Here is an 18329-nt window from a genome sequence, read left to right as displayed (position 1 = left end):
GGTAACTCTACAGTCAAGCAGTTGCCAAGTTAATGTCAGCCCTGGAAATGGGAGTTGGAATCGGTCGATAAAGGTCACACTTCTGGAGCAGGAGTGCGAGAAGAGCCAACACTGGAGACATGTAAAACACAAACAGAATTACCTGGGAAAAACTCAGCAGGTCTGGCAGCATCGGCGGAGAAGAAAAGAGTTGACGTTTCGAGTCCTCATGACCCTTCGGCAGAACTGAGTATAGTTAGGAGAGGGGTGAAATATAAGCTGGTTTAAGGTTGGGGGGGCGGGGGGGGAGAGAGAAGTTGAGGGTGGGGTGGTTGTAGGGATAAGCAAGCAGTGATAGCAGCAGATAATCAAAAGATGTCACAGACAAAAGGATCAAAGAGGTGTTGAAGGTGGTGATATTGTCTAAGAGAATGTGCTAATTAAGAATGGATGGCAGGATACTCAAGGTACAGCTCTAGTGGGGGTGGGGTGGAAAGACTAACAAGGTTTTAGTTGTAGATTTAAAAATAATGGAAATAGGTGGGAAAAGAAAAATCTATATAAATTATTGAAAAAAACAAAAGGGAGGGGGAGGAAACGGGGTGGGGATGGGGGGAGGAGGGAGTTCAAGATCTAAAGTTGTTGAATTCAATATTCAGCCCGGAAGGCTGTAAAGTGCCTAGTCGGAAGATGAGGTGCTGTTCCTCCAGTTTGCGTTGGGCTTCACTGGAACAATGCAGCAAGCCAAGGACAGACATGTGAGCAAGAGAACAGGGTGGAGTGTTAAAATGGCAAGCGACAGGGAGGTTTGGGTCTTTCTTGCGGACAGACCGCAGGTGTTCCGCAAAACGGTCGCCCAGTTTGCGTTTGGTCTCTCCAATGTAGAGGAGACCGCATTGGGAGCAACGAATGCAGTAGACTAAGTTAGGAGAAATGCAAGTGAAATGCTGCTTCACTTGAAAGGAGTGTTTGGGCCCTTGGACGGTGAGGAGAGAGGAAGTGAAGGGGCAGGTGTTGCATCTTCTGCGTGGTGCCATAGATGGGGGTTGGAGACATGTAAGCAGTTTGTTGAATCTGCCACGATTTCTGGCTTTGGGAACTTGCTGTGGGACTGTGGGTCGCACTCTTGCCTGAGTCAGCTGGTTATCAGTTCCTTTCCAGGGAAAAAAAAAAGCACAAAAATTCAGGCTGATGCCCCAGTAGTACTGAGGGAGTGCTGCAGTGTCCGAGGAGCAGTCTTTCAGGTGAAACTTTAAACTGAGGCCCGGGCTGCCCTCTCAGCTGGATGTAAACTAACCCAGAGCACAGCTTTGAAGAGCAGAGGAGCTATCCCCAGTGTTCTGGCCAATATTTATCCTCCAGCCACTGTCACAAAAACAGATTATTTGATCACTATCCCATTGCTGTTTGTGGGAGCTTGCTGTGCACAAATTGGTTTCCAACTTTACAGCAGTTGCTATATTTCGGAAGTACGGCTTTGGTTGTAAAGTGCTTTGGGGAGGTGTCCTGCGGTTGGGAAGGGCGCTATACAAATGCACGTCTCATCTGTCTTTAGGATAGGGTCTTCCCACCCACCCCTCTGGGAATGAGTCACTTCAATCCCTGATTGTACTGATCCACGCAGAGAGATTTGGGGACCGTGACTTGAAATGAATGAGGCAGTTTAAAGGTGCAATTCCAGGATGGTGCAGACAGGCTGACGCCAGCGCTTATAAACCAGAGGCAGTGAGCGGTGCCCCGGGAGCTCAGACAAGCAGTGATTCCCAGAGTGAGCTCTCACTCCCAGGACCAGGGGTGGGGGGGTGCTCTGACTCTGTAACCGCAGAGCGCAGGCTGCATTCCACCATCAGAGCAGCGGCAAGACTTTGATCTTTAGGTGCAAAAAAAATTTAGATTTGTACTTTTCGAAATTGGGTGTGCAATTCAAATTCCTGCAGTCTGAATGGTCAGCCAGGATGGAGAAACTCCAGGCTCTTGTTACATTACAGACAGCTCAGCTGATGCTGCTCTCTTTAAACAACCTGCTGTAGCGAGTGGGATGGGGCAGCATCAGCTCTGTATTCACTTTAGACATTATCCAGTTATCAATTTCTATATTGACAGGACTCGCAGTCCAAACCTCAGCACCGACCCCTCCAGTTTGATGCTGGTGCTAAAATAAGAAATAGGAGCACTGGTTAGGCCATTCGGCCCATTGAGCCTGCTCTGCCATTCTATAAGGTCACAGCTCATCAGATTGTGGTCTGACCTCCGCCCCCATAACTCTCGATTCCTTTGACGATCAGAAACCTAACTCGGCCTTCACCCAGCCTCCACTGCCCTCTGGGCAAGAGGATTCCCTCGGACAGAAGAAATCCCTCTTCCTCCTCTTCGTCTGAAATGGGAGGCCCCTTATTTTGAAAACTGTGCCCCCCCACCCTGTCCCCGCGCCCCCAGTTCTAGATTCCCCCACAAGGTGAAACATCCTCCCAGCATCTGCCCTGTCAAGCCCCCTCAGAATCTTATATGTTCCAATAAGATCACCTCTCATTCTTCTAAACTCCAATGAGTACAGGCCCAAACTGCTCAACCTTTCCTCATAAGCCACTCCCTTCATCCCAGGAATCCGCCTAGTGAACCTTCTCCAATACGAAATGACCCTCCCTAAATAAGGGTGATCAAGACTGAACACCCTGCTCTAGGTGTGGCCTCACTAATGCCCTCAATAATGCTGGGAAATGTAACACCATTAAATGTTCATCTAAAACATAACATTCATCTAAAATATTCATCTATATTCATATTAATCTACAGCCTTCAATGTGATGGGGTTGTTAGCACCTGGGGAACAGGATCTGGAGAGTTCAGCATTTGTAAAAAAACATTCCTGTGAAGTGTCTTGGGACATGCGACGGCCTTAAAAGGTGCTATATAAATGAAACAGGGCCCGTTCTCCTGGGATTGGGAAGCATGTTGGTTCTCCCAGGACCTGTGAATAACCCTTGCTCAGTTGGAGTACAATGACCGCTCTCCAGTAGGAAAACAAAACTCAAGCTCGTTCTGATTTTAACAGTAATTTTATTGTAAAATGTAATCCTAATTGACATCGACATTATGCTTCCCAGCCCAAATAAACTCAATTTTTAATCTTTAAATGCAATTATAAATTAGAAATGCTACAGTTCTGGAACTCAGTGATTCAAGTCGCTCCACTCAATGATGTGATAAAATCCTTCGGCCGCACATAATGCCCTAAATCATTTTACAAAGCTGCATTTTAACCACGTGCCTCCACAAACAACCTGATTAATGTGGCCTTCCCTTCCCCACCAGCTCGGTTTGAATTCATTAGATCTTTGCAACATCCAATGGCATCTTTTATGCCTTTTCTCACCTCCAGAGTCTGAAGGTGAGAACGTGGGCGTTCAAGACTCACTCCAGACACCTGAGCACAAAGCCTGCGCTGATGTTCCCGAGTGCCAGTACTGAGGGAGCTCTGCATTGTCAGAGGCGCTGTTTTTCAGATCGGGTGTCAAACCAAGTCTGCCCCTCTCAGGCGGGCAAAAAAAGGTTTATTTCCAAGATCAGTAGGGTACGTTCACCCTGCTTTTATCCCTCAAACCTACATCATAAAAAACAGACAGATTACTGGATGGGGAACTTCAGTTACGTAGTGAGACTGGAGGAAAACTGGGCTTGGTCTCCTTCGAGCAGAGAAGGTTAAGAGGAGATTTAATAGAGTCGTTCAAAATCATGAATACTTTCGATGGTGCAAATAAGGAGAAACTGCATCCAGTGGAAGGAGGGTCGAGTTACCAGAGGATGCAGACTTACAGGTAACAGATTAAAGGTTCAGAGGCGAGATGGGGAGAATTTGTTTTATGCAGCGAAGTCGTGTGTTATGCCTCTGAACTGGACCCACAACCTTCAAGGAATGCCAAGGCAGCTGAACCATCTTAAGAACAATGGAGGCTGCTGAACAACAACTGGACAAAGGTGAGGAGATGGTGATCATTTGTCATTTGCGAGGTGAAATGGCAAATAGGGAAGAGCTTGCATTTCTGTAGTGCCTTACACAACCTCAGGACGTCCCAGAAGGGATTGACAGCCAGTGAAGCCCTGTCTGAAGTGTAGACACTGTTGTAAACACCTTAACTCAACAATCAAATCCCCCATCTTAAAGGGCTTTTCAGCCAGCCAATAGCACGAGGGATTTCCTGTTAATGTGGTAACCGCTCGGTTTCACACTCCCGGGTGTACAAAGCGTGTACAGGGAGGGAGCTGAGAGCGCCTGCTCTAGGTCACACATTGACACCCGAGCCCCCCCCACATCATCAGCAGCAGCAGCCCCCTGGTAGCCCCAGGCACAGACCCCAGGCACAGGAGAGGAGGAAACCTCTTTGGGAAGGCACAGGGACACACGACGAGGGAACATTTCCAGGTAGATGGAGGGGAGAGAGAATTCCAGTTATCTTGAGGTGAGGGGCTGGGAAAGAAAATTAAAAGGGATTTTGGGATTAATAAATGAATGATTAGAGATGCCGAAGGTGTAACTGTTGCTATAGGAACTCAGTCGCTTCAAGCATTCCGATGAAAAAAGTTGCTTTTAGTCACTTGAAAGATGATTGCTGAAGGAAAGAAAGGGACTGGCGGACCATGTCAAACAGCAGGTCCCTTCGCAACAGACAGAATGCTGGTGTACTCAACCAACCCTGTGCCTGCAAAACTCAGAACATAATGCCTAACGTAGATGTGATGCTGCAATTGGACAGCACTTGCTGACCAACCTCGAGTGTGCTAGGAATTACACTAACAACCAATTTAAGATTACCAGTCAGGCTTGTAATGTAGCTCACTTACACTTACTAGAAGCTACAATATATTCACGTGTAGGGAGCTATCCTCTGCAGGCAAAAGGAATAGGTCCAGACATTGCACCTTTTTTGAATAAAACAAAAGCATGAGGGACAATAGCTCCCGGGTGCATTCGTCATGGCAACGTCTCAACCAATCAGAGCCAACTTGCCAACCAATCAGCACCCCTTTTCTCATGCAGTATAAATTGTTCCCTTTGAAATTTGGTATTCTGGCATCTGTCCTGATGAGTGCGAGATGAGGAATTTCGACGGACTGTCTCTCTTTTCCCTCGGCCATGCTGAGTTATGTTGCAACCAATTGAAAATAACTTCAAAAAAAAAAAAATGTGCACCTCGTAACTTAAGACATTTCGCTTTCTGAAAATGCTCTCAAGAAAAGCGAGCATTTATTTAAATAAATTCTTGTTCCGTAAGGCCACGCGTGGTCATCGGACTCTTATCTTTATCTTCCTGATCTCACACCTGCACAAGTCGAGCTCAGGCACAATCAGCCTCTTGACAACAATGTCCTCGGTCGTTACGCTGCGCAGGGTAGCGGGCCCCCACCCCTCCCCCATCGCTGCTGGGCGGGGGGAGGGGGAGGGGTGTGGGGGGGAGGGGGGGGGTGGGGGGGGGGGTGGGTCACCACAGTCTGCGTCTGCAGCTCAACAGGGCTGGGATGGGGATGTAAGTGGATAATTCTAAAAGCCTCTACCGACCTCATCGCCAGTCAGCACCTATTGCGCTGTTTAACCCGAGTAGATAGAGCCATAAGCAAACGCAGAAAAATGGTCCATTCTAGCGAGAAAGAGGGGCCCACGGGAGGGTGGGAGGTGGATCCAGTTTGTACTTAAGGCACTCAGACTTTATACTGAATGAGATGAATTGTAAACTCTGGGGCGGCCGACTGTTGGGTGCTTCCCCTATAAGAAAGGGAAACGCGTGTGTGTGAACATAGGGGCCGGGAGGTTTGCAGTTGACGGTTGGTGAATAACAATGTGTAAAATACCAATTAACAGAGCCCCGGTTTCTTTGGCCAGTGGATGTGGGGCTCAGAGAGGGAGAAACTTCATCAAATTCAATTTATTGCAGCAAAATACTCTTCCCTCGTGAGGAACATTAGGCGATAGGGGAATCGTCATGGCGATCAGGTGACGCAATGACCTCTCAAAGTTCACGCGGGCACCAGAACTCCAAAGTGACTCTTCAACTGTTCCAGGAACACAAAAGTCAGGATTGTTTGAGGCACCAACCGGATTCCAGCCGGAATTAAACCCTGGAAAAGGAAAAAAAGGGGCACGTTAAGAGTTGGGGAACCGGAGAAAGACAATAAATTTCAACAAAATGGATGGAGTGGGTCCCTGTACTGTCCGAGAGACTCACACAGAGTAAACCCCAGCTCCCCTTCAACTTCCCACTTCCCTCCCTCCCCCAAACTCACTCTCTTCCCCCACCCCCAATCTCCTAGCACCCTCCCACCTACCAACCTCTCATTACCCCTCCCCTCCAACCCTCCCCACCCCTCTACCCTTCCACACTCCCCTACCCTCCCCAATCCACCCCGCCATCCCCCCCCACCCCCTCCCCAGTCCACCATGCTTCCCCCACCCAGCCACCAGAGGAAAACCTAAGGGTTTTTAAATTATAAAACATTTTCTTTTCTCCCCCTGAACCAAATGCAACCGGCTCCACCACCACCAGCAACACAGGCTGCGGCCTAGTCAAACGGGTAAATGTATCTTCTTCATTTACACCCGCCTTGTGGTCCACCTGAAGACAGCTTCAGCTTAGCGATCTCGAGACCAGCCCCTTCCTCCCCCGACCCTCCCAGCCGCTTCCCCCACTCTCCCCACCCCATCCTCTACCCTCCCCATGCCCTTCCCCCACCGTTGCCCTGCCCCTACCTTTCCCCCACTGTCCCCAACACTCCATCCCCCGCCCTCCCCATCTCTTTCACCCCCCCCCCTCCCACCCCCCACAGCTGCTGTGGGGAAATGTCCAATTCGATTCCATTGCCCAGTGAGGGCCTGAAGCCTACTCCGAGAGGATTGGTGAGTACAACACCATCTCGATTACAACACTGAACAACATCTTTAGCTCACCTTGTAGAAACCAAGAGGGCCCAGTTGAGAAGTCTGTCTTACACAGTGCCAGAGGGTCTGGAGAAAACAAACAGAGCGGTTTGGGTAAAAAGCAAGACTCACCGCACCAGCTCCCACTGAACACTTTCTCTACCAGAGCATTACCGCCTCCCTCTGTCTTCCAACTCCCTTAAAACATACACTCGGTGTCACTAACACTGCTGCGGGCTTAAACTCATCTCCCCTCTTGAGCACTTACAGCCATGACCTTTCACACCCCCCCCCAACCCCCAACTTCTCCGTAAAGCAAACGTTTAACTCAAACCCGATGTTTGCCAAATCATTTGCCAAGACAGAAATTGGGCCAGCCAAACATTACCTGCCCCGTAAACAAATCCCAAATATTTTAAAAAGTTACGGTCCTGCAAAGCAAAAGTTATTCCCATTCAAATCATCGAGTCTAAAGTCTCCTCTGGCAAGATGGCTGCCGACCCTTGACCTTCCAACAGGGAAACCCCCGTTTAATCAGGCCAATGGGAAGGTTGTCCAGCAGAACCGCCCGTCAGTTAGTCCCTTACCCGGTATTCTGCTTTCGAGTTCATCAGCCTGGTCTTTAGAACGTCCAGCGGTTGGCATAGAAACGTGGCACACCCTCCCTGTCACCCAGGAGAAGAGGAGAGAGTTAGACTCGGGCATTTCAACGTCACTTCATCCAGTGAGCACCCCCCCCACGCACAAGGGAACAAAAACCCGCTCGTGACGGGCGGAAACACAAAACACGCGCACGAGAACGAGGAACAGAGCGAGAGGAACATGACACCGAATGAAGGAGTAATAAATGGTTCGAGAGCAAGTGAACGGACCGCACCAAACAACAAACAACCGATAGTCACACCAAATACCAAAGGACGCGTGGCCCCCCAACAGGGGGCTGCATAAAATTGACACTTACAGCGACAAAACTGGAGAATAGGTGGGTGAAAATATTGTCAGACATGAAGCCAGTGTGGAGGACCAGTTGTTTTGCTTGATCGTAGCAGGCAAGCTATGGGAGAAAGACAAAACACATTGATCCCCGCATCCGACTCACAATCTCACACACAGTCTCCATCGCTGGCAACGTGGGTTAGCTGACTGGCCTGGGCCCAGCCATCTTCAGCTGCTCCATCAATGACCTTCCTTCCATCATAAGGTCAGAAGTGGGGATGTTCACTGATGATTGTACAATGTTCAGCACCATTCACAACTCCTCAGATACTGAAGCAGTCAGTGTCCAAATGCAGCAAGACCTGGACAATATCCAGGCTTGGGCTGACAGGTGGCAAATAACATTCGCGCTACACAAATGCCAGGTAATGACCATCTCCAACAGGAGAGAATCCAACCATCGCCCCTTGATGTTCAATGGCATTACCATCACTGAATCCCCCACTATCAACATCCTGGGGGTTACCATTGACCAGAAACTGAACGGGACTAGCCATATAAATACTGTGGCTACAAGAGCAGGTCAGAGGCTGGGAATCCTGCAGTGAGTAACTCACCCCCTGACTCCCCACCATCTGTATGGCACAAGTCAGGAGTGTGATGGAATACACCCCACTTGCCTGGATGAGTGCAGCTCCCACAACACTCAAGAAGCTCAACACCATCCAGGACAAAGCAGCCCCACTTGATTGGCATCAAATCCACAAACATTCACTCCCTCCACCACCGATGCACAGTAGCAGCAGTGTGTACCACCTACAAGACGCACTGCAGCAACTCACCAAGGCTTCTTCGACAGCACCTTCCAAACCCAAGCCCACTACCACCTAGAAGGACAAGGGCAGCAGATACAGGGGAACACCACCACCTGCAAGTTCCTCTCCAAGCCACTCACCATCCTGACTTGGAAATATATCGGCCGTTCCTTCACTGTCTTTGGGTCAAAATCCTGGAACTCCCTCCCTAACAGCACTGTGGGTATACCTACACCACACGGACTGCAGCGGCTCAAGAAGGCAGCTCACCACAACCTTCTCAAGGGGCAATTAGGGATGGGCAATAAATTCTGGCCCAGCCAGTAACGCTCACATCCCATGAATGGATAAAAAAGCCCCATACAAGGACATGGCTTACGATGAGTCTCAAACACAGCAAGACCTTCAGTCCGAACATTACTTTGTTTTTTTGAACAGCACCAGTCTGCTGTCAAATGTAAGTGAGCTGTGTGTTATAATCACCTCGCTCCGCGTGAGAGTTAAGGGACTCGCTGCTGCTGCAGGACAGAAATGAGTCCCATTCATTCAGGGACGTGGCTGCCACTTTCTTGCCCTTCCTTAGTTACCCCTCAAGGCGGTGGTGCCGGGGCCTTGCTGACTCCCGCCGTAGGATCTGAACTCTCACTGTCTGGATTATTCGGCCAGTGCCTTCACCGTGATGGGATGGAGGAGGCCGCGGAATCACCACGATGGGGTGGGGAGGGGAATCTTGGCAAAGGAGCTCCGTTCCCGTCCGCACAAAAGCAGCCCGGTGAAGATCAAGTAACGGAGAGGCCTGGAGTCAGAATGACTTCCCACCCACCCACCCACTCATTGTCCGTGCGTGACAATCCCAAAAATCAGTAAGAAATGTAAAGTTAGGGAGGGATAAATGATTAGTTTGTTTTGAGAAGAGCCCAGTTGTCCCCCTGCTCTCACATCTCCTGCTCAAAGACATCTGCTTAAACCACACAGAGAGAGAGAGAGAGAGAGAGAGAGAGTGGGCCTACCTGCCCCACTGTAACGAAAGCCCCTCTGCTTGACGCCATGGTAGCTCCAGAGAACAGTTTTCTTACCCCCTCTGTGGGAGGAGAGAGACAGACAGGTTAGAAACCTTAGAACAAATTAACATTATAGCTCTGTGGATGGAAATAAAAACAGAACGTGTTGAAAAGACTCAGCAGGTCTGGCAGCAACTGGGGTGAGAGAAACAGAGCTAATGTTTCGAGTCCAATAGGAATATCCTTCGGAACTGAAACTTTAGAGTCTTTAGTTAGGAACTTTACAAACTCGAGCACAAGTCCGGTCCCATCCCGTTTACAGTCGGCACAATTCAATTCCAAACTGTTCAAAGGCATCACTGGCACAACTAGGACCAGGCTGCAATGGCAACATCTCGGTGACAACTGGAACTGGTCCACTCGACTGGCGAACACTATCAGAACATGAGCGTTCTGACGAGACTTGGCGCAGTGCGACAGACAGTCCCTCACCCCATCCCCACCCCCACCCCCACCCATCCAACCCCACCCCCACCCCCACCCCCACTCCACTCACCGCTGGGTATCTGGTTTTTAACGTTTATTCTTTCATGAGATGTGGGTGTCACTGGCAAGGCCAGCATTTGTTGCCCATCTCTAATTGCCCTTGAACTGAGTGACTTGTTAGGTCATTTCAGGGGGCAGTTCAGAGTCAGCCACCTTGCTGTGGGTCTGGAGTCACATGTAGGCCAGACCGGGTCAGAGTAGCAGATTTCCTTCCCTAAAGGAGATGAGTGAACCAGATGGGGTTTTTATAACAATCAATGATGGTTGTCATGGTCACCGTTAGCTTTTAATTCCAGATTCCACCAGCTGCCATGGTGGGATTTGAACCCATGTCCCCAGGGTATTAGCCTGGGCCTCTGGGTTTCCAGTCCAGTCACATGACCACTGCACCAGCATCTCCCGCCATAGCAACACTGCAAATGGGATGTAAAGTTACAGAGCTGAAGGTTGGATGGTTCTCCGAGGTTGTGTCAGACAACAATGGATTCTCCGGCCGTGCCTCTACATCAGGATCAGGCCAGTGCGTCCCACAGGGCCAGGAGAAGGCCACTCGGCCCCTCGAGTCCATTCTGCCTTTCGGTTACACCATGGCTGTTCTTTATCTGCTTCTCCTCCATGTGACAGAACCAATCTTAGCCTTGAGCTAATATCTGCAGCTGTGGGAGGGCGGGATTGGGGAACGGGATTCCAGACTGTACCTCCCTGGTCCGAAAAACATTTCCCGATTTCCCCTCCGGAACCTCCGAGCTCGGATTCTGTCTCGTTCTGGTTCCCACGACGACAGGAGTCGGTCTCAACTCCCTTTCCCATCTCAAACACCTCAGTCCAGGTCCCACCCCTAAACCTTCTCTACTCAAGTTAATGTAAACCAGGTCTGGGTAAGGTATCCTCAGTTTAACCCAATAAACGCTGCTATCATTCTGAATCTGCTCTGTACCCTGAATCTCACAAGCTGCTATCGCGGGAGATGGTTGGTCAAAGAAGCAGGTTTGAAAGGTCAGGAGGCGGTGGGGGGGTGGGGGGCGGGGAAAGAGGGGGAGAGAGAGAGAGAGAGAGAGCGGAGAAGTTTAGGGAGGGGATTAGTTTGGGGGCCCCAGGCAGTTGAAGGCATGTCCGCCAATGGTGGAGCCATTAAAATGGAGGATGTGCTAGAGGGCAGTGTGTGCAGATATGGCAGAGGGTTTGCGGGGCTGGAGGAGAGAGGCCAGGGAGGAATTCGAAAACAAGGATGAGGATTTTAAACACTGGCTCTCAGCACGGACACGTTTACACTTGGCTGTTTTCAGTATTTCCTCCCCCCAGCTGTGTCCGAGGACACTGCCCACAGCTCCACACTTGCCTGGCTCTATGTCAGTCCACCCTCGGCTGATGGCTCGATGTGGCACCGGCACCCCCCAGTGGATCAGAGCCTAATTACACCTCTCAGTCACACACAGAAACGAGCTCCCAGTTTCAGCCTCACAATTCCAGCCTCGGAGTTTTCCCAGTCCACCAACGCTCAGCGACTAGCTTCAGACAGGGGAAGAAATAAACCTTCAAGGAAATCAGCAAGTGAGAAAAAGAAAGGTTGCCTGGTGAGTCCGGGGTCAGTCATCTCCGGGATCGGTGTGTTGGACAGTGTTTCTGTTGTACACTGGCTGCTCTTTCTCTGGGGCAGGGTTGAGGGGAATCGGGCAGCTGGTGCACTTACCTTCCCGGAAGACTCGATAAAGACCATCCACTGCGTGTTTGTAGCTGCGGAGAGAGGGAGAGGAAAAGCAATGAGCACATGGAGCAATAACGGAAAACCAGTGACAGGCCAGAGCTCAGCGGCTCCTCACTCGCTCGCTCCCTCCCTCGCTCCCTCCCTCCCTCGCTCCCTCCCTCCCTCGCTCCCTCCCTCGCTCCCTCGCTCCCTCTCCCTCCCTCTCCCTCGCTCCCTCTCTCTCTCCCTCCCTCTCTCCCTCCCTCTCCCTCGCTCCCTCTCCCTCGCTCCCTCCCTCTCCCTCGCTCCCTCCCTCTCCCTCGCTCCCTCCCTCTCCCTCGCTCCCTCCCTCCCTCGCTCCCTCCCTCCCTCGCTCCCTCCCTCCCTCGCTCCCTCCCTCGCTCCCTCCCTCCCTCGCTCCCTCCCTCGCTCCCTCCCTCCCTCGCTCCCTCCCTCGCTCCCTCCCTCTCCCTCGCTCCCTCCCTCTCCCTCGCTCCCTCCCTCTCCCTCGCTCCCTCCCTCTCCCTCGCTCCCTCCCTCTCCCTCGCTCCCTCCCTCTCCCTCGCTCCCTCCCTCTCCCTCGGTCCCTCCCTCGCTCGCTCCCTCTCCCTCGCTCCCTCGCTCCCTCCCTCCTTCGCTCCCTCCCTCCCTCCCCCTCCCTCCCTCACTCCCCCCTCCCTCCCTCCCTCGCTCCCTCCCTCCCTCCCTCCCTCGCTCGCTCCCTCCCTCGCTCGCTCCCTCCCTCGCTCCCTCCCTCGCTCCCTCCCACGTTCACTCGCTCCCTCCAAGGATCAAAGGTCCAGCAGCAACAGCACATTCCCACCACCCCCCCGCCACACCCACCCTCACCCCCCTGTACTACACTCAGTCAGAGCCAGTGGTTATTGCAAAGTGGAGTGATTGATAGTGAGAGGCAGGGAAGTGAAATCCTCCCCAGAGCCTGGACAGAACATACCACACGGGCTGCCAGAGATTGCTGCAATTTCTTCACTGCTCCGCTGGTGCCGTGCGCAGGGAGGGTTCTGTTGGAGCTCACAAACACGCACACACCCACACACACACACCCACACACACACACACACAGACACGCACACCTACACGCCCACACACACACCCACACACACATCCACACACACATCCACACACACCCACACACACAGACACACACAGACACCCACCCACACACCCACCCACCCACCCACCCACACACACACCCACACACACACCCACACACACAGACACCCACCCACCCACCCACCCACACACACCCACACACACACCCACACACACACCCACACACACACCCACACACACACACAAACACTAACCCTCCCCCTTTCCCCCCCTCTCTTAGCCCAGGGCCATCAAGTCCCAATTTTCACAGCAGCTTCCTCCTTTCACTACAGGGAGCAGGCCAGAGCCGCAGAGCCTGTGTCACAGGCCAGCAGCTGACCGGCAGTGGGTGGTGGTGGAAATAAGGAAACAGAGAAATTGAGAAACACTCACTTCCTGCGCAGCTCAGCTGGAAGTTTCACATCGTTCTGCATCCTGGGGAAGAAAGGAGTAGAGACGGTCAGTTATAAACCCCCGGGGGCAGAGTCAGCACCACCCACCCGGTGGGCTGGACCGGCTTTTGGGGGGAGGGGGAGGGGGAGGGTGGACAGCGAAGAGCAAGGGATAGGGGAGTGAAGAGCGGGGGGGAGTGAAGAGCGGGGGAGGGTGAGAGAAGAGGGGGGACAAAGAGCAAGGAAAACTCCGCTGTGTGCTGGGGCGGAGCTGATAGAACTGGGTTTGGGTGGAAATTTGGGATGATTTCGATCCTGGGGACTGGGCAATGAACAAACTGTCATTGTGACCGTCTCCGAGGGGAATTAATCCTCCTGGGATGTGATTGGTACCTGGCTTCAACATTCCACCCAATGGGAACGGGCAAAGGGCAGTGACTTAACCAATAAGCAACGAGGTAATCAACCACTCAGATAATCATCCAATAGGATGAAGGGTATTGATAGAGGAGGGAGAGGATAACTCCACTGAAGATGGTTCATACACTCAGTGATGCCTCTGTCTCCTTCCACCAGCCCGACCGAGTGAACCTGGAGACCCAGCAACTCAATCCTCATGTTAGCTCAGTTACAGAACCCAGCTGGGCACTCCATTACCCCCTGTACCCACCGTACTACGCCCCCACAGCAAACCAGCCAATGGCAGGCACAGGAGAGTGCCAGCCAATCACAGGGCTTCAAGGGCCTCTCAATCCCAAACCAAAATGGATTCCAAATGAAGGCCGGGAGTGGTGGTGGCTGCAGCGGTCAGGCTGCTAAAGCCAGGCAAAGCCGGACGGTGCCACTCCGTATATGCCCCGTTCCCCCCACCCCCACACAGAAAGCTAGTCGGTGTAACACAGCCTCTTTCCTGTGGGGTCCAGGGACAACCTGTCCAATGGGAAGCAGCTGGCCAAGGTGCTGAATCCAGGGCCCTTCCCATCAGTTCTAAGCAGCACCAGCAGGGGGCAGCGGAAGAGCTCAGGGGCACCGCCCTGGGGGCAACTGCAGGTGGGGGTATGAGGGTTGTCTCTCGGGGAGGGGGTAGCCTCAGCGAGGGGCAGGGTGTTTGGGGGGGGCTGAGACAGGACAGACTAAGGGGGTGCAGTGCAGGAAGGGTGAAGGTGGAAGGGTGAAGGTCAAAGGTTGAAGGTGACGCCTGTGGTGAACTGACCTGACATTTACCATATCAGCTGGCGTTCCCACAAATCCCCCTGTGAAGCCTAAAGAAACAGGCCGCAGGACACATTCTGGGGTTTAAAGTCTGACACCCACTGAGAAGAACCAACCCCCCACCCCCTCCCCTCCAACCCCCTCCCCTCCAACCCCCTCCCCTCCAACCCCCTCCCCTCCAACCCCCTCCCCCCACCCCCACCCCACCCCCTCCCCTCCACCCCTCCCCCCAACCCCCTCCCCTCCAACCCCCTCCCCTCCCCTCCAACCCCCTCCCCTCCAACCCCCTCCCCTCCAACCCCCTCCCCTCCAACCCCCTCCCCCTCCCCTCCAATCCCCTCCCCCTCCCCTCCAACCCCTCCCCCCTCCCCTCCAACCCCCTCCCCTCCCCCCAACCCCCTCCCCTCCAACCCCTCCCCCTCCCCTCCAACCCCCTCCCCTCCCCTCCAACCCCCTCCCCTCCAACCCCCTCCCCTCCAACCCCCTCCCCTCCAACCCCCTCCCCCTCCCCTCCAATCCCCTCCCCCTCCCCTCCAACCCCTCCCCCTCCCCTCCAACCCCCTCCCCTCCCCTCCAACCCCCTCCCCTCCAACCCCCTCCCCTCCCCTCCAACCCCCTCCCCTCCCCTCCAACCCCCTCCCCTCCAACCCCTCCCCCTCCCCTCCAACCCCCTCCCCTCCAACCCCTCCCCCTCCCCTCCAACCCCCTCCCCTCCCCTCCAACCCCCTCCCCTCCAACCCCTCCCCCTCCCCTCCAATCCCCTCCCCCTCCCCTCCAACCCCTCCCCCTCCCCTCCAACCCCCTCCCCCCTCCCCTCCAACCCCCTCCCCTCCACCCCCTCCAACCCCACCCCCTCCCCTCCAACCCCCTCCCCCCTCCCCTCCACCCCCTCCAACCCCACCCCCTGTCCTCCAACCCCTCCCCTCTCGAGTCTCCTCCCTTTCCCCTCCTTCCAGTCCATTCTCTCTGACCCCCACCCCCGCCCCAGTCCAGTCTCTCCCCTCCGCAGCCCCAGGCTACACACCAACCCCACACATCACTAGACAGAGGCCGGAATGGCCAGTCAATGCCGGATTCAGACTGACCTCCAAAGGCTCCCAGTAGAACTTTCTGGTAAAACGGAAGTGGTTGTTTTTTCCCACTGACCCTGTCCCGCACAGTGTCATAAATGGCAAATCGAGTCAGTGAGTATGTCAGCTGCAGAGAGAGAGAGAGAGGCAGCAAAATTAACCCCGATCAGAGCTTCCTCACCCCCTCCCTCTCCCAGTGAGCTGTGTTATCCGGGGATCCTGCGCAAAACACCAACTTTCCCCTAAAGGGGAATTCAGGACCAACTTGCTGGAAAACAGCCTCCCTCTCAAAGGCTGTGTGAGACCACCCTCTGCTGGAGGAGCCCAGCATTGCACCTTCCCCCACTCTTCAGAGAGAGGGGGACAGAACGAGAGAGAGAAGAGAGCAGGAGGGGGACAGACTGACCAGAGAGGCACCGTGCGCGCACATGCACAACAGAAAGGAACAGACACGAGAGAGAGAGAGAGAGAGAGAGAGAGGGAGAGGGAGAGAGCGAGGGAAAGAGAAACAGACAAAAGAGAGAGATTGAATTGTAAATGTGGCTCTTGGCCCAGTTCTCAGCACTGAATGGTTTTGTTCAGAACGTTCAAACTCAGCAGCTTGGTAACAATGTCCTTGACAACAATTCATTGAAATTCTTAACATCAGCCAAGGTTCCCATTATTTACCCTCTAAAATAGAATCCTCTTTTGGTCCACAGAATACTCTGCTCCCAATTCCACTATACCAACACCTTCCCCGAACCCCTGCAACCCCACCCCCCACCCCATCTTATCCCAGCCGTTCCCTTCTTTATTTAAACCCTAATGCTTGCTGTGTGACTCTCCTTCCCATGAAGCCCCTTAGTGAGTTCTATTTTATTATGATCACTCTTCTCAAGATGCTCCCCATCAGATCACTAACTATTTCTGATTTGCATGTTATTTGCTCCCTGGGTTGGGGGTATTCTGCTTTAGAGATGGATGCATTCAATAAAATCCCTTTCCTACCTGAGTGGCTGACTCGCTCCCAGTCTAAACGGTAAAACTGCCCATTATTACCAGAGATTTCTTTCTGCAGTTCTTCCCAAGGTCAGGACTGTAAAATCCTCACCCACCTTCAAACCATTGTCACTCCAACTACACATTAAGCACATTTCACTTCCATCATGTTTATATCCTTTATTACTAAATAGAAAACGTTTCAGATTGTGAGGGAGCCTGATTGGGTAGATACTGAGAGGACCTTCCCCCTCATGGGGGAATCTAGAACTAGAGTGGGGGGGAGGGGTGGTCACAGTTTAAAGATAAGGGGTCTCCTATTTAAGATGGAGATGAGGAGGAATTTCTTCTCTCAGAGGGTCGTTAGCTTTTGGAATTCTCTCCCCCAGAGAGGAGTGGGAGCCGGGCCATTGGATATATTCAAGGCTGAATTAGACAGAAGTTTGATCAACGAAGGAATCGAGGGTTATAGGGGGACAGGCAGAATAGTGGAGTTAAGGCCACAATCAGATCAACCACGATCTTATGACTAGCGGAGCAGGTTCGAGGGACCGAATGGCCTACTCCTGCTCCTATCTCTTATGTTCTTATACTGCCACACAATGGGAAAAATGATCTAATTCTGTATTCTAATAGGCCATAGTTTGTTACCTCTCTTTACTGGCTCCCAGTCTGACACAGGCTTCTGGTAGTTGTCATTGCATCAAGGCCCTCCAGCTAGACTGGGGTTTCACATTACGTACAGTACACACCCAGTGTTGGTCCAGAGCAACTCTATTCATCAACAGCTTTGTCTTCTCTTAGCTTTCTACCCATTGGTCCCTCTGCCTGGGTTAAACATGCCAGCTGCATTTTCACTCCCCCTCCCTTATAACTCCAACCTCACCGTCCCTCATAACCCCCACCATCCCAAACCCCCTGTTACTGCCCCCACCCGCAAACCTTGTCACCTCATTCAAAGGTCTTTGGAGGGGTCGGGGGGGGGAATCGGGTGTGAGAGAGGCGATCGGGTGTGAGAGACTGACCCTGCCAACCCCCCCCAGCACTGGCATTTCCCACGTCACCCAGGCTGCGCATCCCCGTGGTCGGGTCTTTACCTGACGGAAGATCGAGGCGCTCAGCCCATTGTAGAGGGCCAGAAGCCCGTCGTTTCGAATGACATGTAACGCCATGCCCGTCATCCTCAACCTCACCACCTGTTGGGTCTGCAGGTGGACCTGGCACAGGGAGACACAAGGAACAAACACAGTCATCACATGTCCACAGGAAACAGCAAAACACGGACTGACCCTCTGTATCCGCAAGAAACAAGACAAACTGGAGAGCGGGGGTGCGGGGGGGGGGGGGTGAGGGGATTGTTATGATCTGTAGCACACTGCCCAAGAGGACAGCGAAAGCAGACTCCACACTGACCTGCAAGAGGGAACTTGAGAATGGAAGACGTGCAGGACTAAGGGGAAAGAGAAGGGGACTGGGACTAACTGGAGAGCTCTCTCAAAGAGCCAGCACAGACAGGATGGGCAGAATGGCCTCCCCCTCTGTGCCGTTCGATTCCGTGCAGTGTGAATATAAGCCGAGAGGGTGTGATACCCCCCCCTTGCCTGTGCTGAGTGGGTCTGATCCCAGCCTGAGCAGTAACTGGAACACATCAGGTTTCAATTCCGGGAGGAGGAGGAGGAGGAGGAGGGGGGAC

General features: G+C 52.9%; 1 protein-coding gene across 2 annotated transcripts in view; it reads right to left on the bottom strand.

Annotated features, from left to right (window-relative positions):
* Nucleotides 1-5882: 5882 nt before the first annotated feature.
* The window catches only part of slc25a10a (solute carrier family 25 member 10a), a 22428-nt gene continuing 9981 nt past the window's right edge, over nucleotides 5883-18329 (bottom strand). For both annotated transcript variants that reach the window (XM_078571223.1, XM_078571224.1), the window contains exons 2-11: nucleotides 17734-17853; nucleotides 15671-15782; nucleotides 14587-14635; nucleotides 13375-13416; nucleotides 11875-11918; nucleotides 9648-9718; nucleotides 7848-7940; nucleotides 7474-7551; nucleotides 6917-6973; nucleotides 5883-6090 (exon numbers count right to left, since the gene is read on the bottom strand). In XM_078571223.1, the coding sequence (XP_078427349.1) occupies nucleotides 5989-6090; nucleotides 6917-6973; nucleotides 7474-7551; nucleotides 7848-7940; nucleotides 9648-9718; nucleotides 11875-11918; nucleotides 13375-13416; nucleotides 14587-14635; nucleotides 15671-15782; nucleotides 17734-17853 (768 nt within the window). In that variant the 3' untranslated portion in view covers nucleotides 5883-5988. The remainder of the gene's footprint in view (nucleotides 6091-6916; nucleotides 6974-7473; nucleotides 7552-7847; nucleotides 7941-9647; nucleotides 9719-11874; nucleotides 11919-13374; nucleotides 13417-14586; nucleotides 14636-15670; nucleotides 15783-17733; nucleotides 17854-18329) is intronic.

Source organism: Cetorhinus maximus, chromosome 24 (genome assembly GCF_964194155.1).
Source record: "Cetorhinus maximus chromosome 24, sCetMax3.hap1.1, whole genome shotgun sequence".
Classification (NCBI taxonomy): domain Eukaryota; kingdom Metazoa; phylum Chordata; class Chondrichthyes; order Lamniformes; family Cetorhinidae; genus Cetorhinus; species Cetorhinus maximus.
The sequence above is the reverse complement of the archived record's forward strand: the minus strand, read 5'-3'. Positions and strand labels throughout refer to the sequence as shown.